The sequence below is a fragment of the Chlamydotis macqueenii genome, chromosome 19, assembly GCF_036417535.1.
Source record: "Chlamydotis macqueenii isolate bChlMac1 chromosome 19, bChlMac1.mat, whole genome shotgun sequence".
In the NCBI taxonomy this organism is placed as follows: Eukaryota; Metazoa; Chordata; class Aves; order Otidiformes; family Otididae; genus Chlamydotis; species Chlamydotis macqueenii.
The window spans coordinates 5,366,431-5,389,808 of NC_141574.1; the positions used below are offsets into that span (position 1 = coordinate 5,366,431).

A 23,378-nucleotide genomic window follows, 5' to 3' on the forward strand; every position below is an offset into this window, starting at 1 on the left:
TAATTGTATCGCCATCTCCTTTAGAGCTGGCCTCAGAGACAAGTTCTCCTCTCCCAAAAAGGGGGAGCTGGATTACGCTTAAACCAGCGTAACCCCTTTCACATAAAGGCTTACGCTGGTTTAAGGCTGCTTTATCTTAGCACAGCGTAAACCTGTTTCTAGTTATCTTAAGGCAGAAAGCGACTGAGGGATTTGGATCGGACTGGGTGATTGATTCCTGCTGACTTAAACAATCCATAGGGAGTGCCTTTTGCCCTGGCCTAGCTGATCTTGATTTCCTTTTCTTGCGTAAGCAGTAAGAACTTGGGCTGTGCTGTCTCTTGCAGCAGGACAAAGTTCTGGGAAGTGCCACGCTCTGAGCATCGGCTTCTGCCGCTCTGCTCTTCAGGTGGTTATTTATGCGAAGCACCAGCCAAAGGGAAGGGAGAGCTTTAACTGGATTAACCTTAAGAAGAGAGTGTGGGGATTTGGGGATTAAGGAACCAAAGGCAGCCAGGAGTCACTGACTTAAAACCAGCTGTAAGAGCCAGTCTCTATGGAGGAAATACAGCCCTTCCTCACCTGCGTGGTGTTGAGACTGGCAGTGTTTTTACCTTTGGGGTGTTAGAGAAGAAGGTCTTGGGGATGCAGGGTATGTGTAGGGTGTTTTCTCTTAAGACTTGTGTGTCCATGGCAAACTGTTCATAATCGGCACCTCTTTAAGAAAAACCTATTGGAGCACTGAGTGTTCAGATGAGATCTTAAACCTGGCGCTCAGAAGGTTGGTGGCTTGCTCCAGCATAATAAGAACGTCTGGTTTCGATACACCTGTAGCTCTTCTAACTTCACGCGTTCCCCTTTTACACCTTCTACCCTTGCCCTGAAGTGTTTCTCTTGTCCCATATATTTTTTTCCACTGATACGGTTGTGCATCCCCTGCGGGGAAAATCCTCGTAGATTACAGGATTGATAGAAAGATTGGAGGCGCGGGAGAGATCAACAAAAACCTGTTACTAAGGAGACACGAGTTGTAGCGTTGTGTCTGTAATGGCCAGTCGGCCGAAGGGGAAACAGATGGTACCAGGGAGGCTGGGATTATACAGACGAGTTCTGCAGGGCCTCAAATCTGGTACGTCTATTGATGTACCAGGGGTCGGGCGCATCCAGTCTCGTGCCAAGACTAACGCGGTTCCTTTGCCTTTGGCACGGTGTTTCTGTCCTTCTGTCGTTAAAGGCTGTTTTGGACAGTGGGCTTCTGCATGAGCCGTTCCTGCTCCTGGGAACAGCCAGGTTTGGCACGGAGAGAGCGAGGACAAGCGGCCGTATGGAAACATGTCCCTTTGTGACAGGTGAGACTGTACCCACTGCCAGCGGCACTGGCACCCCAAGATGGGAAAATAACCAAATGTAACACTGCTTTCTGGCTTGGTACAGTTTTTCTCCTGTTACTGATGTACGTGTGTAGGAGCGTGACTTGTATTCTGTCCCGGGAGAACGAGTGGTGGCCACAGTCACTCCCAGCTTTTGACACAGCCTGGCCTTTATTGCAATATAATCTTTCGCAGAGGCATACATTTCGGGAGTGATGCTCCCAGCTGCGTGCTGCTCGCCGGGCGCCTGCTTCTCCTGCTGCTGCCTGCTCTCTCTGGAGAGCGATGTGAAACGACACTGCCGTTCTGGACTGAGCCGTGGGTAAATAAGCAAAGGCAGAATTCATCCTGGCTGAGGAGTGCTGGAGTCACTTTTGCGAGACGCTAATTAAGATCTGTTTTTCTTGTATTTAACTTTCAGGCTCCAGAGAGTGTTGCAGTAAACAGGACACTGATTTGTTAATAGATGGAGAGTGCTAGATGACTACAGTACTAGAATTAATAGCTTGACAGCATTTCCTTTTTTCCTTTTCTCTCCTCCCACAGCAATTTGGACTGGTACCCAAATAAACAATAACAAAGAGATTTTTGGAGGAGCTGGCTGGGAGAAATAACAAAAGTCAAGGGGCGCTCATTATGCAACTTTGTTCTGCTCATGTTTGACTCATGCAGAAAACTGTTCTACTCCTCAGCTTCATTTTCCTTTTTTTTTCTTCAGCCTCTGTTGGAGGAGGTGTTATTACATTTGCTGCCTTGGTTTTGATCCGTCAGAAACTGCCTAGACCTTTGTATCTCCAGTTGGCTGTAGGCATGCGGTGCTGGAAGGGTGTAGGCAGAACTGTGCTGTGCAGAAGCAGCGTACGAGAGCCTGTAACGCAGCTGGTATCGGGCAATAAAATGGCTCAGCACGTTAACTTAACTTCCAACAGCATGAGACTAATACCTGGGTGTATTTTTAAAGAAGTGAACGATTCTGGGCCGTTCATAACGGCTCTGCTCCAGCTCTAATAGCAGCGGTCCCCTGCCAGAAGTGGGGCAGCTGGGAGGCCGCTCTGCGCCCGGGGGACGGGGACGTGAACAAGGAGCACGCTCCGGACCTTGTGGTTCTCTCTGCAGTGTCTTGCCAGGGAATATCTTCAGGCGTTCATCTCCTGCTCTCCAGAGACTCTGCTTTGTGTTCTCCATGTGCAGAAAACTGTCCCAGCAATTCCTTTTGAAGTTTTGCCTGAGACACTTGGGGACTTTTTCCCTCCCCAAACAGAGGCTAGAGGTGAAGAGAATTTCCTGCCAGTTCCTCTTCTGATACAGAGTCTAAACTCCTGCTGTTAAACCTCTCCCAGCCACTTCTGTTCTAGATCTGTCACTGCAGCGGAGCAGAGGCTCCCCGGCTGCGCTCTCGCTTGGATCCAGGGTTACGCAACAGCAGCCTGCGAGCGCCAGCGAGATGCCGCTGCATCCAGACGCGCTGCACAACGTAGTTGCTTGGATACTTCTTTTTTTTTGTTTTTCTCACAAATGCTAGGTAACAATTTGCAAGTTATAGCTGTACCATTCAGCACAGATGCAGGTTAAGCAATGTTAAGAATCTGAAATATTCATTAGTTCCTCTCCATATTGCTTTTTTAGAGGCTGAGCATCGTGGGATTTGAGAAGACTGGATGTTATTTTGCTCCCTTTTCAGAGCCTTTATTTCACCTTCTTAAGTGTTAAATAACTTCCCACTTTGAGAATTTTTTTCATCCAGAAAATTATCCTTTACTTATTGATGCAGTAGCCCACGGGCTGTAGGAGGCCTGGCTGTTGGTGCTGGTAGGTCAGGAAGATTTCTGCGCTGCTCCTAATTCAGCCCGTGTCGTACATTCGTTACGTCAAGAGGAGATTTGACGAGAGCTTGCAGGGATTGGATCTCGGAGGAGCTGAGTGGGTGAGAGTCTCTTGTAATGTTCTAGCAGGGAGAAAGATGCGTACGTGTTACAGCCAGCCGCTGGGCTCTGAGTGCACTGCCGAGCCGGTGCGGGGTGAAGATACAACTTAAACGTGTGTCACGTATGGCTGCGTGTGTTTTCCTCGGTGTAGTTTAAGGCAAGCTGTGGAAATGAAAAGCCTACTCCTGATTATGCTGCTGCTGACCAGGAATGAGACTTTTATCAAGAGAGTTGTGCTGGCACACCTTCATTCTGTGGACACAGTTATGACAGACAGGAATGGTATCCAGATAGGTCTGTTCTTGTCCTGTTGTGGGAATAATGTATTATTCAGTAGTGGGGGCTGTTCAGTAGGGCTTGTTGTGACAGGACGAGGGGTAATGGTTTTAAGATGGAGCGAGGTAGATTTAGATTGGATATTAGGAAGAAATGTTTTACACTGAGGGTGGTGGAGCACTGGCCCAGGTTGCCCAGAGAGGCGGTGGATGCTCCATCCCTGGAAATGTTCAAGGCCGGGTTGGCCGGGGCTCTGAGCAACCTGATCTGGCTGGAGATGTCCCTGCTCCTTGCAGGGGGGTTGCACTAGATGACCTTTGAAGGTCCCTTCCAACCCAAACCAGTCTGTGATTCTGTTTCATAGATGATACAGGTGAATCTGCATTGCTTTAATGACCCTACGACATGTTCTGGGAAAAGTCAAAGCTCTGGAGCTGTAACTTGAACAGCCTGCACGGAGCCCTAGAATAACCCCCGGTTTTTAACGAAGATGGCTGTAGCAGGGATACAAATGAGGCTGCTGTGAGCGCGCACCAAGGTAAACTGGGTGCTAGCAGGAAGATGGCTGATGGCAAGACAGAGACCCCTCCCTTTGCAGTGCACCTCCCTTCCCTCCAGCCTCCTGCTCCTAAAATAGCCCTTCAGCATGAGGAGTGAAAACCAAATATTTCCCTCTTTTAAAAGCACATTTAATGTTGTTCATTTCAATGGGAAACTGACTTACACCAGAAGCTGGTGGTGTGCATCTGCCACGTCTGCTCTATGTCCCTATTCCTTGTAAAGTGGACCAGTGTGGCTCGTGACTGAGAAAAGATGATCAGCTGCAGGTCCAGGTCTCCAACTTCTCTGCGGATGGCTCCTGAGCCACTTTGCTTTTCAGGCTCCTTCAGCCTCGTTGAGATCTAGCTGTCTTCTTGTTAATGCAGCAGTTCAGGAGACTCTCTCCCAGCTGGAAACAGGCCCAGCTTCTCAGGTGAAGATGTCAGCCCTTGGGGTGAGGAGGGGCACATGGCCGTGCTGCTTCTGAACGCTCCTGAGTGCACTGGAAGGTTGAGCAAGGTCTGTGGTTCAGGTGGTGACCGGAGAGGTTCTGAGGTGTGAGTGTCCATCCTTCATAATTGCACAGGGACAACTTCACGCGTGTAAATACGCCTCCCACGTGAATGGGTAATGAAAGGCTGCTCGTCGCGGTAACCTGTGCAGCTGGGGTTTCGCTTTAATCACAGAGTGCTCGTTGTGGAGAAGCCCTGCCCTGACACCACTGTACATGTGCGTATCTGTGACTTGGTCTAAGTCAGACCATACCCTTGACAGCAGCAGCAGTTCCCAGTGTGAAAGCTGGAGTTACAGTCCCTGTCTTTATACAGCAGGTGAGTTTTCTCACATTTGCCCCATCACCGTACGTGTTTGTTGTTGCTGATGGGAAGCAAATGCTCCAAGGTTTTAATGTTTCCAATGGACAACTTTGAGCATTGCCTAAGAGGAGGTTAACAGGTGTGTTCAAGGTTCTGGGAGGTATTAAATCGAGCAAAGCATCATAAGGATGTGGAGTATCTGCCTTTCCTGTCATACTTGCACAGCGTGGGGAGGCCTTCTAAAAGCTGGAGGAAAGGTCTATTGAGGGAGACAATAGATTTTGTTTCTCAGTGTCTGTAAGTGTCTGGAGATGGTGACAACTGATAGGCTGCTGCAGGGTTTTAGAGAGGAGTTATGCAAAATACTCTGCGGTGTAGGGATATTTAATGTGAGTATGTATCTACAATGTTTGTATTCTTTTTTTTTCCCTTGGGTGCAGCTCTGTGATTAAGGCTAAAGCTGTTGTACTCCCCATCAGGCAAGCTGATTTCACTGCAGAAATTCAATTGACAGTAATCTCCTTTTTAATCTGTTCTTGTGGTGTAGTGTAGCAGGCTGTGTCACACTGTATTTCTCATCCTGACTCTTGTTGTACCAGTTGGAGGCTTTTAATTTTTGTCTTCAAGTGTTTGAGCTTTATTTCTGCAGTTTTTAGTGAGGTCTAATCTAAAGAGAGTTTGCATAAATCTCTTGGCTCCAGCAGGAAGATGAAAGCTTCGATAAGGAACTTGTTTTTTTCTCTCTCCAGAGCAGGAGCGCAGTGTCTTTGACCTAAATATACCAATTACTGACACAGCAAAGTGATACAGAAAACAATCCGGAAGGAATGCCAACCTCTGAATGAACGCTTGGCTGCAGAAAGCTACTGCTTATGTGGAACCTCAAACAGAAGAAATGTGAGGAGGAAAACAGCGTTCATTCAGAACATTTCATGCAAATAGTGATGAGTGAGAGAGAAATGGCTGGAGAAAGCTGCACGTCTACCCCTCAGCCCTAGAACTCTGGAGAGGTAAAAGATGCAAAACCCGGTGCAGTTCTCCCCCTTCCCGTTTGTGCCCTGGTTTGCTCAGCGTAGCTTTTTGCAGAACTTTTATCTCCAACTTAAAGGCTTCCTGGTAGCAGCTTCTATTTTTAAAAAGTGTTTGATGACAAATGTAAGTATTTCAAAAAGTAGCAACGAGCTGCCTCTCTAGAGCATACTAGGTGACTTCATTAATTAGTTACATAATTTTTAACGATGGTTGAGGTTAACCATCTCCAGAGAACGAGGGATTCTGAAGTAAACTGGTTTTCAGTTCAGCTTTGAGACCTACCCTCTATATGTGAGTACTTGCAGAGTGCTGCCAAGGAGATGGTTCCCATAATATACTGAATAAATCAGTTCATACAAACTGCTGCAGATTTCTGGTTGTCTTTGTTCCCCAGGTTGCAGCTGTGGAACTTGCAAACTCTCGCTGTCCATTTTTTGGTGGTCAAATTGCCATTTTTACTGCCAAGGTGCCACTAAACACAGCCAGGCCTGGAAATGGTACCTGTTACAGTTCAGCATCCCCCTCCGGCCTCGGAAGCTCTAGCTGGTGAACTTATGTGTAGTCTTGGGCTTCTTGCGAGAAAAAGGGAACCTTTTATCAGCCGAGGTTTTCGAGTCAGCCCCTGTTTCTTGTTACCAGCCAGAGTGTTGTTGCTGGCACCTCAGCCGTACTGCAAATGCAGTGTGTGTGGGCTTTTTGCTAACACAGTTTATTTAAGAGATTGATACAACTCGGGCTGCTGTACGAAAGTCTCTCTGCTACAGAAATGTGTACTAGATATTTGGCAATCTGACTCAAACGTTTGCCCTACTTGGTTCCAGCGGACGATTTGAGGTTATCGATACGGCCAGCCTTGTGCAGGGCCTGCTGTTGAATAGGCACCTGACAAATATTTCGTCTTGGAAGGTGCTGAACCTCAGTTCGATGGGATGTCCGTGCACGGATCCTGGTCCCTTGGACCTCAAGGGCCTCTATTCAGTTGCTTCTCTGGGCATCTAATGCCAGTCCCATGCAGATGTCTGATTCCCCAGGGCGCCTCTAACGTCGCCATGTGCTTGTGTCAAGAGTTGAGTGGAGCCCTAAGGAATCTGCACGTGCAGTGGACGCTCTCATCTCCGGTGAGTTGTATGGCATGAGAGGAGAGGCTGTGGCTGCAGTAATGGCACCCTCTGCCATACTCAACCGGGCTGGGTTATCCACGCGTTGGGTAATTGTTGGGGGAGGGTGGTTTTTGTACCGACTTGCTTAATTCTTGCTGCTGCACAAGGAGAGCTCCTGTGTGGAGGAGCTTGCAATGCACTGTACAGCTGTAGCCCAAACAAAGATACGCTGGGGATGCTATGAAGAGGAGTATTTGCATGGTTTAACAGCTGGACCGGTGCCTGGACGCACAGCCTCCGATTTGACTAAAGCAGCTGCCTTCTTCCCAGCAAAGGTCGTGTTCGGCTCAGAGGCACTTAGTGTGTGTTTGAACAACTGGATGGGATCTGGCCAGGGAAAGGGGAGGCAGGGAACTAGAAGACTGCTCATTTAATTACAAGCCTTTTCTTTGTAGTGCCTCCTTTGAGAGCGGGTCCAGAGTTGTTCACGTGATGGTGGCTTGACAATGTTCATGAAAAGCCTCTCTGATGGCATGGCTACATCTGAGTCTTCTGCGGGTTCAGGGGCGTCTATATTAACTAAATTTCTGTTGCGTAAATAAGAATCTGCAGTTGCCCTTCACTAGGAGAGCTTCTGCATTCCTACTCTTGCACAAGGCCTCTCTGCCCCCGTTAATAAGGATTTTTTTAAAAAAAAAAAAAACAAACACCATTGACTTCAAGAAATAAGAGTGGTTGCACATCCGCCTCTTGGCTCTGCCTTCCCGTGAGGAATTCGGGATCACCCACTGCTGGTGTTTGTTGCTGTGCAGAGGATTCCCGTAAAAGGGGAAAGCGTACCAAACAAAGAAAATAATGCAATTGCCCATCCAAAATGCAGCACCTAGCCAAGATTTAGGAAATGGAGAAGGGGAGAGAAATTTTGTCACATCTGAAGTGTGCACGTCACAGCTATGAGCAGGATGTTGACTTTTGAGGTGAAAACCGCCTAAATTGTCAGTGCTCTCTCGATGTTGATGGCTGTGACCACTCGCACTCCTGGTAAAAACACTTCCCGGGCATTGTCTATGCAGTCAGGTATGTTGGCATAAAATCATCCGTTGCAAGCTGTTGTTGAATTGGAATCTCTTTTAAGGTCTGAGAGAGATATTTTTAGGGTGTAGTCTGTGTGAAATGTTCCTTGGTTAATGGAAAGGCAGTGCATGTTAGACGCATGACTTAGGCTAATAATCACATCTCTTTCAGTGAGAGAATTGCTGTGATGTTCCTGATGTTAAATACAGGCAGACAGCTCCAGTCCCTGTACGTAAGAATGCAGATTGAATCTTGTTTATCATTGCATCAGTCTGCAGAAAGGAGATTTATACGAGCAGAATTGTTTGCGTGACATGGAGTGACTCCCATTGTATAGAGCAGAATAGCACTCAAAAACATCTCTCCTCTCCCTTGCCCTTTTGATGACAGATAGTTGGCAGTGGATCAAAGCACAAACAGGATTAATGTTTTGCATATTCTGTCCTACATGGCCTGAAAGGAGCAGAGATGGAATTTTTCATCTTTCCCTTTAAACTGCATTTAATATTGTGGCCTAGTTTAGAGCTGCGCGACTCATTCCTTCCCTTTCCCCCGAGGCCTCTGTTTCTGGTCAAGGAAAGCAGGGCACGGCTCCCTCCGGAGCTCGTCGCTGCTGCTCGGCTTCCTCCTGCTCATAGGCTGGCGGGAGAGCCTGGTTTGAGGCTGGAGCGATCCAGGATCAGGGATCTCCAAGTAGCTTTTGCGGAAGCTGCTGTCTCTTGCACCTATTGCAGCGGTTACAGCATGGGTGCTGCAGGGGATGAGGAACGTGGGGCCGGGGTGAGATCCAGGGTTCTCGCCACCGCCTGTGCGAAGGCAGCTTGGAAAGCTGCAGTGGGTCAGTGTCACAGGTCACACCTCCAAAGGGCTGGTGTCAGCGTCCAAGGATGCTGCCCAAGCATGTTCCTTCTCAAAGCATCAGCTGCCTTCTCAAAGGTGTCCTCAGAACGGAACGGTTAGGGATTTTGATCCGCTTTTTGGCTGATGAATTGTTGCACTCACGGCAGTACTTCCTCCTCTTCATAAATACACTCCAAATGGCAAGAAAATGTGAAGGAGCTTGTTTTAGTGGTCATGTCAGTGTTGGAGTGGTGTTCCTTCACTGAAGCTTGACCATGCAGTGGGCACGTCTTCTCTGTCCTGCCCTCCCCTCTAGTGGGGTGACTTGTCATTGCAGCTCAGTTTTGGCTGACAGTTGCTAAGGTTTTGTGATGTTTTGCAGTTGCAGGATTACGTAGCAAACTGTAGGACGGGTATGGTATATGCTGGATCCTAGCACGGATTTGCGGAAGAGGAGAAACAGTAGTGGTGGGATGGGTGAAATATGGGAGCATTGGCTGTATCTTCTTTCATACTGAATGTCCTCAGTCCATGAGAAGGTATGGCTGCGTTTGCAAAGGAGATACCTGAATCATCTTCACCCCGTCAGCTGCCTGAATCTGACCGCTCCGTAAATACCAGGACAAAACACGAGACACGGGGAAGGAGTAGGCTGCAGCCTGGTCGGAGTTGCTCATGAGGGGAGGAGGAGGTCAGTGAAGGTCAGTTTTGTTCCAGGTAGCGTCCCAGGTGCTGGCGGTGGATCTCTTGCTCAAATTGCACTTGTCCACAGTTCTGTTTTTGTAGGCAGTCAGCTGTATTCTGAATAGATGCGCTTCTCTCACAAATCTGCGACATTTCTGTCTAATATTAAAGAGATCTTGTAAGAGCTTCAGCAGAGACAGATGGTAATTGATTGGGCCATGTCCAGCCTCCTCCACACCGAGCTCTTGAGGGCTGAATTTTGAGTGGAGCTAAGAATTTCAGGACCTTCTCCTGTCATTTGTGGGGCTTTTGGCTATGACATACCACGCTTGCCAGTTGCTGTGACGAGGATTTTCTTGGCTGTGGAAATGGCCATTCATTGTAATACTAAAAACGTTTGCATAGCTTGGGTTTCCTGAGCAGCACAGTAGAGATGTCAAGTGCTCTTTCAGTTGTTTTACCTTTCTGTGGGTTTGAGGAACTTGTTCTCTAGCCAAATACACACTTCTGAGCTGTTTTGCCTTATTCAAAAACCCCATAATGTCTTCAGCTATCCTGCCTGTAAATAAACCTCTTCCCCTCCCCTCTGACCTCTTCCTCTTTCCCCCCCAAGTAAATTTTTTTGTCAGCCCACAGGGAACTCATCAGAGCTTATGCTCTGACAGGATCTGAGAAGTTCCTGCGATAACAAACACACCCACAACAACTAACAGTGTTTTCAAAAGGACTTGAGATAATAAATTTGTTCGAAGGAATCTAACTGCATAGCTGACGCTGCCTTCCAGTGTCTTGTCCTCCTGATCTTCTTTAGGACATTTAGCCCACCAAGTCGTTAGGGTGATGCAGCATCCTGAATGAAAGGCGTTGTGGTTCTAGTACCTTCCTTACGCTCCAGTTCGTCATCCCCACCTAGTACCACCATCCTAACGCTGTCAGGCTGCTACATCAGGTCGTGCAACCCAAAGTAGTGGGGTGGGGTTGGGGACTGGGCAAAGCCAGAGCCAGTGGTGGGAACAGTAGTGCTAGTGTTTCTCTCAGTTTAATAGGCCTGATGATACTCGACTGACACCCTTCAAAGATCTGAATCCTCATCCTGCAGATCTTGTGTGTGTGTGTTTTGGTTTTTTTGACTTCTGCTACAAGAACTTCTACTGTGTGGGTCTGTTAAGGAGAACCCATTGAGATGCGCTGTGAGTTGTCCACTGCTCTTAGCAACAAGTGGTGTGAAGGACACGCCACCTCCGTTTCTGCAGGCGGATCTCTAGAAGCTAGCGCAGAGCCTGCTCGGGATAACCCGGAGGGACCTGTGCTCTCAAACGCAGGGGCAGTAGACAGTTGTCCACACGGGCACAGCCCGAGGTAAGTTTAACCCTTCGTGCTGTAGCTGTTTGCCATCACTGGTGTGTGGCACTGAGGAGGTGGCCTGCGTGGCTTCCGCGGTGACGTCGGCTGCCCGGCTAAGAGGAGCGCTGTGTGGTCTCAGGGGTCAGAGCTGTCCTTTGCACCACAGGATTTTTTCTGCTCCAACCCACTGGGAATTGCCTGCACTTTCCAGCACTGCAGTGAGAAATCAATATACACTCTGCTGGGAAGTGCCAGTAATTAGGATCACAAATTTAGAGGGAGAGGAGCAAGGCAAGGAGGTATGAGAGATATTTAGGACTGAAGTAGACTTTCTTTGCTTGCTCTAGAAATGCAGAGGTACTTACTGAACAGCTGACTGGTGTCGGAGCTGTGGACAGGTCCTGAGCCAGTGTGGTTATTGCAAAAGCTTGAATAATGGAAGCTGACTCTGTGCTACTGGATTCTTCTTTAGCAAGGCCACTCTTGGCTCTGTGTCCCAGAGAGCATCCCGGAGTGTCCGGCCAGCCAGGGAACGCAGCTGACACTTCATCTCAGGAGCAAGGGCTTGGCTCCCCGGTCTGAAAAAGCTCTATGGCTGCTCTTCACCTGTGTATTTGCACCTTCTGAGTGATGCTACAGCTTGTTTTCTGGTGACTGGGGAGTTCATTGGTATTTTCATTTTGAGAGGACGGGAATGCCAGCTTCCTTACCGAGTAGCTGAGCTGATTCTAAGGTATGATGAGCAGGAGGTATTCCTGCCAGCTCTTGCCTGTTGTAGATGGTCTGCAGGTTTTAGCTTGAATTTGCGGCTGCAGGTGGCTCCACTTCATGGTGGTGTTCTAGTTCTGTTCTTAGAAATAAAAGGTCAGTGGCAAGCATACATTTTCTAGTTATCCCTGTATCTCTCAGCTTTAGATCATTTAAATAAGAGAGAGAGATAAACAGAATATCCAGCAGGAGTATCTGTGTTTAACTCTGTGATAAAAAGTGAACTGAATATAACCTTGCATGCAATAAGCCCAAAGAATGTAGTTCAAAGGATTCTCAGGAAAAAACATCTGTTTGTATGGTTATCTCAGGGAAACTTAGCTTTTCCACTCCTCCCCTTTTCCGATCTTGAAGCTTGTATGTGTTATTCTGCAAGTTTTTTAAATGTGTCTGTTCCAGAATCTCCCCTGCCTGTTGCTTCCCTTCCTCTCCCGCCCTGGGCAGCAGGTCGGTACATGTCCTCTTTGGTGGGGCCCGGGGGACACACAGTTCCTCGTGTCCTTTTTTCCACTGACTCCCTTCGGAATTGACATTTACTGCGTTCCCCAGCCTTCCCCTAGCCCATGAAATCTCTCACACACCTTTCCTTAGCATCTGTTTTCGTGGTATGTAAAACAGAAAGCAGTGTATTTGTGATAGAGCATCTTCCAAACCGCTCTCCTGAAGCGAGCTGAAGAGGAAGATGAAGATAGTTTCTGTTCCCAGAAGAGCTGTACAGTCTCCCCTGGGGTTGTTCATGGGAGAAGGATGTCAGAGCCCATTGCAGAAGTGTTTGGGCAGGGGACAGTGCTGGAGAGGAGCACGGTGCCTGCCGGGGCACAAATCGCCTCTGGCTTCATCATAGTAAAATATTAGCACCTCTGTTGTCATAGGGGCAGAGGTCTCTTGGAACCACCTACTTGCTGGTTTGTGTCTTCAAAAATGACCAAAATACATGGTGCCATACTGAGGTCTGGCTCTAAGTGGGTCAGTTCTGTGCAGCTCCTGTAGGACCACACATGGCCAGCAAGTGGAGTGTGCTGGGCTCACTGGGGAGATCTCCAGGAGGGAGACCCAAAGCAGGCTAGACACAAACCTGTGCTCCTGCTTCCTTTGCCACCTTGTGCTGAGCTCTGGTTTTCTCGGGATGCCCCTGTGCTGCCTGAACGCTTGGTGTGTTCTAAAGGGTGTTGCTCCTGCAGACCTACACGGATGTAGTAAGTGTTCGCGGATAAAACAGATCCCACCCCCCATCTCCAGCAGTGCCTGGCAGTGCAGATGTCAGTGTACTGCGAAGCAGAATTAATTGCTGAGATCTGTCTGCAGAGGTATCGCTTTGGGCTTTCCTAGGTAGGCCAAGTAAAATTCCACAGCACATTAGGGATTGTGCGTATTAATTTTGCATCAGAAGCAGCATAGTATGTCAAATCGCCACTTTCTGGTCCATCTGCGCTCTCCCAGTCCTGTTTGTCAGGTTCATTACTTGCTGGTTCTGTGGATTCTTACACTTGATGGCTGACACTGGGCTATGGATTAACATGATGTACATAAAGGTAATAAAAACCCCGGTGGTTTTTGCCCAGAAGTAAACTGTGTGCTTGGCTCTTGGCCTTCCTTGTTTAGCAGGGGTCCCTGGAAGTCGGTGCAAAAGCATGCTGAATCCTGCAGGGGCAAAAATTCCTGGGATGTGGAATTTTTTCAAGGGTTTTGAGAGAACGTGAAGAGACAGCTGAGCAGAGAGTGAGTTCCTCTGCAGTGACAGCTACATGCAGGAGCAGTGAGAGTTTCCTTCGCCTTCCACAATCAAACCAGCGCAATGCAAGACTTTGGATTCTGCGTATATTAAAGTGTATTAACTTTCTTCTCCTTTCCTATGTGTGCAGGAGGCAGACAGTGGGGAAGAAGAATGCCGGTCCCAGCCCAGAAGGTAAGATTGTCGCTTGAGGCTTGCAAGCCTCAAGGAGGCCTCGAGGACACCTGTCTTTGTGAAATGTTCCACGGGGGGTTTTGGTGTTGTTCTGGCATGTTCTGCAAGCACGCTTCCCTTTCTGCCTGTTGATGCTGCACAACTGTCTTATGTGTGCCTCACTGAAAAATATATTTAACTATGGCCTAAATGATGCTCCCTAAATGATCTAAAGGGGCTGCTGCAGCAGGAAACAGGAAAAGTAAGATTACACACTGAAAAACATAGATGAGGAGCAGTTCACAGAGATGTCAGTGCATGTGTTCTCCAAACTGCTCTTTGTGTCCAGGAAATGGTGCAGACATGTTCTGAGTAAGAGGGTGAGAACTCCACTTCTCTGTGCGTGTGGAGACTTTGCTTGTATTTTAGGAACAAATCCTGGTTGTGTTGTTCACTAGTTTCCTCCAGTGTTGTATGTTGTTTCTCAGGATTTGGTCCATCATCAGAATATTGGAAGAGGAATAACCATACTAATAAACTCTTGTTCTCTGGTTAAAAAGTTCCTGTTGCCATCAAGAGCTGAATTGGATTATTCTAGTTAGCAGCGATATCACAGGAGCGACTTCAGCAGTGATAGTCATCCTCTAACTGTGCTTCTTCACCTCCTGGTTATGCCCTCGTGCACATCTTTGGGACCTGGGAAAAGTTCTGTATCCAGAAGTTGATGCACAGGGTGACTACACCATAAGGGCACCTGCTTCTTAGAAGACCACATTCAGTGGGTACGTAGATATTTGCTGCTGATGCAGGTAGCCAAACATCTACTGCAAAGTTAAGAAAACGCTGAGAATTTACAGGAATTTTTAATTTTTTTTTTTTTTTCCATGGAGATGTTCTCTTTTATAGCTACTGGGTTCCTTTGCTTCAGGAGGAAGCTTTTTTGATTAGTGGTTATCCCTAAAAACCAAACAAACATTGAAACTTGGCTGATTGAACAGTGACAAGCATCACTGGAGGTTTTATAAGGCAGTTGTAGTCTTAAGGGTAGGTTTCTTAAAGTCTCACAAGCTTTGTCTCCTATCCTTTAAGCCATCAAAGGAATTATTTCAGCTAAACTTAATAAAAACTGTTTATACTGGGTAACTTCTCCAGCAGCAGGAGCACTTCCTCGCCTTAAAATGTTGCAGTCAAATTTTATGAGAGGTGTAAGATTCCCTCCAGAGGGAGTAAAGGGGAAGTGAAGGTGAAGTAGTTCTCGCTTTATGAGCTCTTTGGCTGCTACTTTTATCTGCTTAACGTTGTTTGTGTGAGTGGGTAACAACAGAAGCCATAGTTTCTAATATTTGAAAGCCTTGAATAAGATTTGGGCTTTGGGTTTGGGGCCAACTCGGATGAACCTGCAAAACAAAAAGCTCTCTTGGTTGCACATTTCCATGATTTCAGTGTAGTCCTGCGATTGTGTGGCTCAGGGAAGGTGACTGGTCCGTTTCCTTCAGTCTTCTACCCTTAAATGATGATTTAAGAATTGCTGTTTCTTCATTTTACAGCTTTCGTGACTGAGAGGAAAGCTGGAAAGCACAATTCCCAAAGGCTCAAACTGAACTCAGTGATTTTTAATTTCACTCTTAGCCTTCCAGCAGTCACAAGATCAACTCCTGACTTGATCTCCGTATACATAATGTATTAGAGGGGATGGGAGGTGTTTCGTTGTTGGAGGCACTTAGCAACTCTTTCAGGTTAGGTTTGAAATGAGTGTTTTTTAATATATTTTAAATAACTTCCTGGGGTAGGAAATGACAACCTGCTGTTGATGTGGTGATCTGAACTCCGTGACTCCTGTTGCTGGGGTCAGAAAATGAACTGAAACCAAGATCCTTCTCAGGGAAAACAAGGGGGTGGGTGTTAAATGTGTTTGATTACAGTAGGATAAAAATAATAGTCACATGTGGATAAGTCGTCAACCTGGAGCCCCGCTGTGGAGGAGCAGCAGATGTCTATAAACAGCTTTTGAGTGTATCTGATCCTCTGTTTTCAAGGGAACGTGGCAAGTGGTAGCTATTAAAATGCAGATGGTGAAAAGGCGATGGACCCAGTTTGGCCTTAAAGGTGAAGGTGCGTTATCAGCTGCGGTGTCGCCGAAGGAGGGCTCTGCAGCCGCCTGACGCTCCCAGCTGCCTGCCTGGGCAAGGCCGGCTGGTGAAGTTCTCCCGAGGCACCATTCAGGTGAGCTGGCTGGAGCTACAGGTAGTGTTTGGGGTGGGATTTGTGCTATTTGTAAAATTCTTCTGACGATGAGTCCTTTTGTCTCCTGGACTCATGTAAAACTTGCTTAAACACTACCTCAGAGTAACATGGTTGGCATCAAGCACGCCCAAACTCATTCCCTTAACTGGACATTAAATGCAAGAGTACTGCTGTGGCTAAAGCGCATTTGGGTTCATAAAATAACTTTTTAATATTTATTAAATAGGTTGTTAGTGCATGGAGATGTTATAATGCCGTTATAAAGGCAGTTAGCTTAAGATCTAAGCATAAGCACGTAGAGATATTTGGTGTCTGAAGATTTTTCCAGGGATCAGTCTTGAAGATCACTCTGTATAGCCTTCATTTCCATCCTCCTGAGCTTCCATGTCTCTGCAGAGCCTGGGGCTTGCTGTCTCAGATGAGACAAATGTTCCACTTAAATCCAGCTTAACAGCATCGCTAGCCCTCTGGCTAGCAATTTTTAGGTGTCTTCTTGTGTGAGGTTTCTGCTGTTGATCTTTTCTCACTGATGAGATATGGATTATATACAGAGGTGAATGGGAACACGCAGAAAAGACTGGCGGTATGAGAGCAGGAGTGACTGGTGCTTGTGGAGCAGAGGCTGTGAAGAGCAACCAGTCTAAATGTCTTCCAGAGAGGCACAGAAATGAGTTTCAAACAGGAAGTGAAACTTGTGAGTACCTAAAACAAAAAAAAAAATCTGAGTGCTGACCTGTTTGTGCTCTTTAAGACCTAACACCACAGGGGACTGGGGCTGTGTGGAGCCCGGTCTCGCAGACAAGGGAGAGGAAGTGTGTGAAAACGTCGTTTAAACTTAAACCTGCTCTGCAGAGCAGTCACACGAACACGGCAAGCCCGCACTCGCCACCAGACTGCTTCTGCCAGCACCATCTCGGAACGAGGCGTTTTCTGCTTTGTGAATTAGCAGAATCCACTTAAAGCTTTTCTACAAAAGATGGAAAGAGCCATTACATGCGCAGAGAGAGTTCATGTGTGCTCTGAAATTATCCTTGGAAGATGCTTGAAACTGTGTTTTCTGGCAAAGTCTTTTGTACTGACGCAAAGAGGAATGGTTTGTTTCCCTACTTGAGGGAAGCACTTGAGTATTGTGAACACAGACCTGATTTTATAAAGACTTCTATCTGTTACAAAAAAACCCACAGAAAAATAATACAGCACATACTTGAAGCTCACCAAATAGGTAAAAACCACCTTGGTTTCCCCACTCTTCAAATTACTCAGAATTTTTTCTCACGTACCCAGGGGAAGCCCAGGAGGATCTTTATACCCTGCCGTAGCTCTGACCGTTCTTGCAGCTTACGGGTGAGATCCCCAAACCCCTGCCCTGGGTCCAAGTTCTTGCTCTGGAGTCTCTGATCAAGCCGCTCCTTGTCACCCTTGGCTAATGAGGCTAAGACAGAGTACTGCATAAGCAGTGTCCTGAACAACCTATTTATTACATTTATTACCTTCATAGCTACCTTCTAGACGTTTTTATTAGGCTCTCTGGAGGCCGCACAGCTAGCTGGCCTGCACGTTCCCCTTCTGTCCCCAGACGTGCTGCTGCCACGCTGAACATCCCCTCAACGGAGCATCTGTGTTAACAATCTCTGCATCACCCCAGTGCTGTTAAAACTGAACTAAAACGCGTGTGTATTGAACTTGGAGTTGTGTTTACACGAACCGACGTATTGACATGCAGTTTTTGTGTGCTCTGTGCCAAGGTTGCAAGGATTCAGCATCTTTGTTTTGCTGACAAACGACATCTCCAGGGCCCCAGGCAGCAGCGGTGCTGAAATCTGCGCTGGATTTGCTGTGGGGATCTGCCGGCTGCTTTTTGGCTTTATGTTTCCACACTGGCTGTGAATTTACCACTTCTCCGTGCCTTGAAACAGCTCTGGTTGCTGAAATGCAGCATTTGAGGCTGCACAGTGACTGCTGCACATAAAATGGAGCGAGCAGTTTTGCTGGCGAGGCTGCTGGGGACTTCGGAGCAATTCTATGAACTTTTATAGCCTGGCGCTTGGTCAGGCTGAAGTCCACTTCCTTCAGTAAAGCTGAGGAGCCTCTCATGCCCTTGGAGCGCCACAGAAGGTGATAATGTCCTGCTCGAAATCTGGGATTTGTTACCTGGAAATGTTCTCAAAAAGTGCTTGTCCTCCCCTCTTCAGATGGGGCCAGGAGGACGGTGTTAAAGACAAAAAACCTTTTGCAGCCTAAGTATCTTACCTTTTGGTTTTGTTTTCTTTTGAGTGAAAATAATTCCTTCCAGGAGTGAACTGGGAAGGAAAGCAAATCAGATTATGGCCACGATAACAGTTGGATGTGCCAAGATGCCTCAAGGTTTCAAGCTGTGAGCAAATACCTTGGTTTTAGGAGCGGAAGACTGATGCACTAGCTTATCGTTAATAACCATATAAAAGTTGATTTCAAATAGTAAGTAGAATTGGTGCATGTGTTTCCTGGTATAGGGCAACAGCTCAATAAATTGTAAGCCAACTTGTTTGAATTTTTTTTTTTTTTTAAACTGACACCCATTGCGGGCTTGTCACTACCTGAGGCTCACAGCAGACGTGTGCTAGTCACTGGGAGAGAGCGGGGAGTGGTTCTGTGATACGGATTTGCCTGCACTTCAGAAGGCTCATTTACAGTGCGCATCAAGATGTGTGAATTTTCAGCATCCTGTGTCTGTTCTGACGTTTGGAGATGTGTATCATCGCCATTTGGCGCTCCTGCGGCAAGCTCCTGACGCTGCTGGCTATCCTTAAAGCATCTCTTGTGTTACAAGAGAGACTTCCAAAAACCACGTGCTGTGAGTTCTAGAAACTAAACCTTCCTTTCGCTTCCTTTGCTTGCTGTTACAGCTGCCAAACATTTAGTTTGTGGGTGCTTGAACAGTAGCTGGATCTTCTGATGCATATGCAAGGCAGTTTGTTGGCTCCAGATGTTGAGAACCAGAGCACTGTGCGTGTGGCGCACAGGAAAGCTTGTGTGTTACCATGCTAGAGATTACTGAGCTCTTGCAGTACGAACCTTATCTTGAGAGCGTGTTTCTTGAATCCATCTTTCTGTCTTTCCTTCCAGTGGCAGCTTAGCCTCTCCGTGGCATTCCCTGCAGCTGCTTGTGGAGAATGCAGTACCGAGATAAAAAGCTGTTCTGTTAATCTGCCAGCTCTGCTGACCACCAGAGAAAGTTCTGTGGGCCACACAGCACGATTCGTGAAAGCGGGTCTGTGGTCTTCATTTTTGAATACCAGGTGTTTTATCACCCTGCTGTGAGCAAAGGTATAGCAGTTGTAGTAAAATTTGGGCTTATTAGATCACTAACGTATCTGCAGGGCTAGTGCGCTGCAAGATCTGTGTCTGTGGTTACATGCTCAGTCCAGTCTGATAACGTACCTGTGGATCACAGTAATGTGTGAGGTGACTTTGGCTGTGATCTTCGGGCTGAAGGATCAAGCAGACTAATGTTGCATTACCGAATTTCCAGGTAAACGTATGATGCTATAGCAGGGAGCTCGCTCAGGATGTGAATGCTTATGAAGAATTAATGTGTCATTCTAAGCATGTGAACAGAGGAGATTGAGGAACAAGGCAAAGACAAACTGGTAAGTAAAAGGAATGAAGGTGGGTCAGATCCTTCAGCTGCCGAAAGACTCTGCTTGATGCGGAGCAAGCCCAGAACAGCTGCCCCCGTGCACTTGTGCTCCTGCAGAGGACAGCAAAGGAGGGGCTGACCAGGAGGTGCCATAAGGATTCCATACGTGCTTGTGTCTCCTGCTGAGCATGAACCAGGTGCTCTAAGCTAGAGGAATCTATGTTAAGGAAAGATTCCTGTTGTAAATAGAAAGGGAAACTCCAAAATAGCCATTCTGGTCCCTTTACTGGTAGGACACCTTGGCAGGGCTTCAAAGTTAAACATGAATCCTCAGAGTTTTCAGCTCTGCGTGGATTTCAGGCTCTTACGTGTATTTTGAGAATCTTGTCCAGGGTTTCTCAACTTATTGCCATTCAGCTCTTTGGTATCTTTGCATCAAAAACATTCCTTTATAAAATTAGGGGTGTGTTTCTGACAGTTCAGAGGGTTTAGATATTTGTTTTCCACAGGTCACTGAAATAACACATTACGTATTTTGTGATCTCAGACATGTCATTCAGACATGTTTCTTCCTTGCTGGACTTGGAGCAGTGCTGTAACAGTTTGCAAGGGTCTGAATAACTTTTTAGTAGCAATGTAGATGTTTGGATGGAGGGTGGTTTGCTGTTCAAATAGGATGCATTGTAATTTTGGCATCCAAAGAACTAGTTTCTTCAAAGCTCCTCTTGAACTGCTTGACCGCATGTGGAGGGCAGCTCTCCAGAAAGCAGGAGGAGAAGGTGGCTGTGGGAGAAGATGTTTCAGCACAAGTTGTGTCTTGGCGACTTATCATTGCCCAACATGAGTGTTGCCTATGGAGAGACCAGAGGGACAGATGCTGCTTGGTGGCACCGCTCCTGCTTGGGTCCCTTCAGCGTTCTTTGCTTCTGCTTCTGTAAATGGGTGTAATTGAGCGTTGACCTCTTTGTGTCCGACCCTCCAAGACTGAATGATAAGTAAACGATACAATGATTGGGTGTGGGGTTTGTGAGGGAAGGGTTTAATGAAGTGATAATATTGCAAAATAGGTGTTGAATTCTCAACTAAGAAGCCTAATCATTGATCATGATGGGCAACTGACCAAACGGGCTTTAAAAGCAGGGGTTTGTTCTTTCTGTGATGCTTATCACCCTACCCCTGTCTGTCAGATTTCTTTGCTCAAGAACTGGAAACAGAAATACTCTTTGACAGCTTAAATAACCAATTTTAGAACCTGCCTTCCTGTTCTGACTGGTTCTTCAGGATTCAAGTATAGTTTTGCGTGCTTTCCCTGCCTCCAACCCCCCTCCCTTTTTTTTTCAACTAGATATGGGTTCCTTTGTAATTACTTTGTTAGATTTCCCTTACTGTGTGCGTAAGCACTGCCGTGGTGGGTGGTATTCCTCTTACTCTCTGGGAAAGCTCTGTTCCTTTACTGTACTCCATCTCATTCTGCCCTGCATGCATTGGCTTGTTTCTGATCACTGCTACTGAAGTGGCTTCGTGTTTTCCTGATAAATGCGACTACGTAACGCAGCTGGGTTTGTCTCCCATGCTAAAAACGGGACAGAGACTTTCAACAGATGAACTTCTCCCTCAGATTTGGGGAGGCAGCAGGAGAGGAGCGAGGTGCCGCTCTCAGCGGATCGGTCTCTATCTGTTTACAGGTTTGATGCACTAATTTAAGGCTGTCCCCAGATAAGTCATCTGTTTGGACTCTTAATCCAGTCAGACTCATCTGTAGACTCTGTTCATTGCTGAAAGCCCCATGTCCTCACAGCAGTAGCGTGAATTAACTGAGCTCCCACCAGAAAAGCAGGGGCATCAGATCCTTTGGCCCTCAAACAGCTGGAATGTGGCACCATATTCTTCAAAGCTACCTCTGAGGACCCTTTTTCCCCATCAGATATGATGATGACACAGCTGTCTTTGTGGGGAAGGATTGAGTGTAGCTGCCAGTGAGAAAAACAAAGCGCTCGGCCCCACCTCTGCACACGGAAATGAACTTGCTACCCCTGCTCTCGCCGGCAGTGCTTTTCAAGACTCCAGCACTCGGCTGCCGGCAGCGACATGTTGTTTTCAAAACTCGGTAACTTTTCATGAACAACACCGGAAACAGCTGCCCAGCAGTAAAGACCAAACTTTCCATAGGCGCAGTAAAGGTGGCTGAGCAGGCGCTGCTGTAGCTCATCGCTCGGTGGGGAGAGGATGTGATGGGGGCGAGGGGGCGGTTTGTTTGCCTAACGCAGCAGCTTCACCATTTTTTTTTTAATAATCCTCTGAAAACATGGGTCCGGGTTCTGCATTGCCTTATCTGTTACACTGATGCTAACAGATTTAGGCCAGAACTCCTACACCTGACATCACCCCACTGTTCCCTTTACCCTGAACACTAGTGACGTTCCCGCTGTAGTAGTTTCCACAGGCTTACCCTGCTGAGTTGGAGGAAGAGAAGAACATTCCCTGCTTTTGCAGAGAGTACCCGGACTTCAATCCAAACGGACTTAAAATAATACCCAACCCACTGGAATAAGTCTCTAGAAAGACTATGGCCATATATCATCTTGATTAGGGCTCTTCAGAATGAGAGAAGTGAGAGGACCAGAGAAAGTCTTGCTGGCAGACACATTCTGAAATGAATAGAGGTCATCAGGCCCCAGTGTAGGCCAAGGGTTGAACGTGCCTGATAAGACAATCCATGCTCGGGATTTAATCATCTCAGCATGTGAGCAGACCCTCAGCAAACCCCTGTGGGATAGGGGGTGGTGGAAGACGGTGACACTCACACCTTTGTATGGTCTGATAAGAAGCAGCAATTCAGCCTTCAGCTGTTGATTTTGGGTGGAAACGTTAGCCTGATGAATGCCCTCTTTGCACGTGGCCTGTGTGCAAGCATGCTTTCTGCAAGGGTCAAATCTGTGGATGCTAATGCAAAACCTGAGCCCTTTGTGCATTTTTACTGACGACCTATGTGCAGAGGCCTCAGGTGTCCGAGGAGAATCCCATTTGCAAGCTGCTAGCCCCGTGCAGGACACGGAATTACTCTGCCACATCATTGCAAGATCAAAATGTGTTAAAATGCACGAGGAATGTAAGGCAGCTGATGGTACTGGTGCGAGCTACTGGGACTGTATAGCTTTGAGGTACAGACACTGGGGGAGATGGTGACTGTATGAACAAACCATGTATTTTCAGCCTTGTCTGCCAGACAGAACGCTACAAGTCAACACAAGAGCTTTGTGTGCGCGTGTTCTCCTTCAGCCTCCTTAAACTTCTCTCCAGGGGCAGCTCTGGTGGGCATTCCCTCTCTTCCCTCCCTGAAGTGCCTGGCCAGACATCCCTAGCACTCCTCCTCCTTGCTTTTTTCCACGATGCTTCCAAACTGGTTCTAGCTGGAGTAGCTGGCGTAGTTAGCTCTGCAAAGGTTTCGGGATGGGTTTTTTTTACAGTCTGTCCTGCGTGATGTATGGAACTGGGTCTGTGTGGTGTTCAAAGGTTAAATGAAGCCCTGCTGCCCAACAGGGCCGGCGCTGGACCGAGCGCGGATGCGGTTTTGTTTACCGCTTGCCTCTGCAGCGGGCGGCGTGGCCCTGTGACCTCCCGGGGAGCACGAAATGCCGATGAGAACTCGGACGGGCAGTGCCCTTTCCCCCGCAGCACAGCGTGATTTCGTGCACCGGGCTGGGAAACACTCGAGACCCCAGACAGACTTATTTACATCTTGTCATGCAGTGATTAATGGCCGTGCTCACATGCCCTGTTGCAGCACGATAGTGATTTAGACTGTTACCTGTCATCACTGCAATTTTGTGCACTTTAAATTCTTTATGTATTTGTCCCAGCGGAGTGCACCTGCTTCCAGCAA

General features: G+C 47.4%; 1 protein-coding gene across 1 annotated transcript in view; it reads left to right on the top strand.

Annotated features, from left to right (window-relative positions):
* The window catches only part of SSH2 (slingshot protein phosphatase 2), a 99,890-nt gene that overhangs the window by 19,861 nt on the left and 56,651 nt on the right, over positions 1 to 23,378 (top strand). The window contains exon 2 of the mRNA XM_086763445.1: positions 13,610 to 13,653. Within this exon, the coding sequence (XP_086619571.1) occupies positions 13,610 to 13,653 (44 nt within the window). The remainder of the gene's footprint in view (positions 1 to 13,609; positions 13,654 to 23,378) is intronic.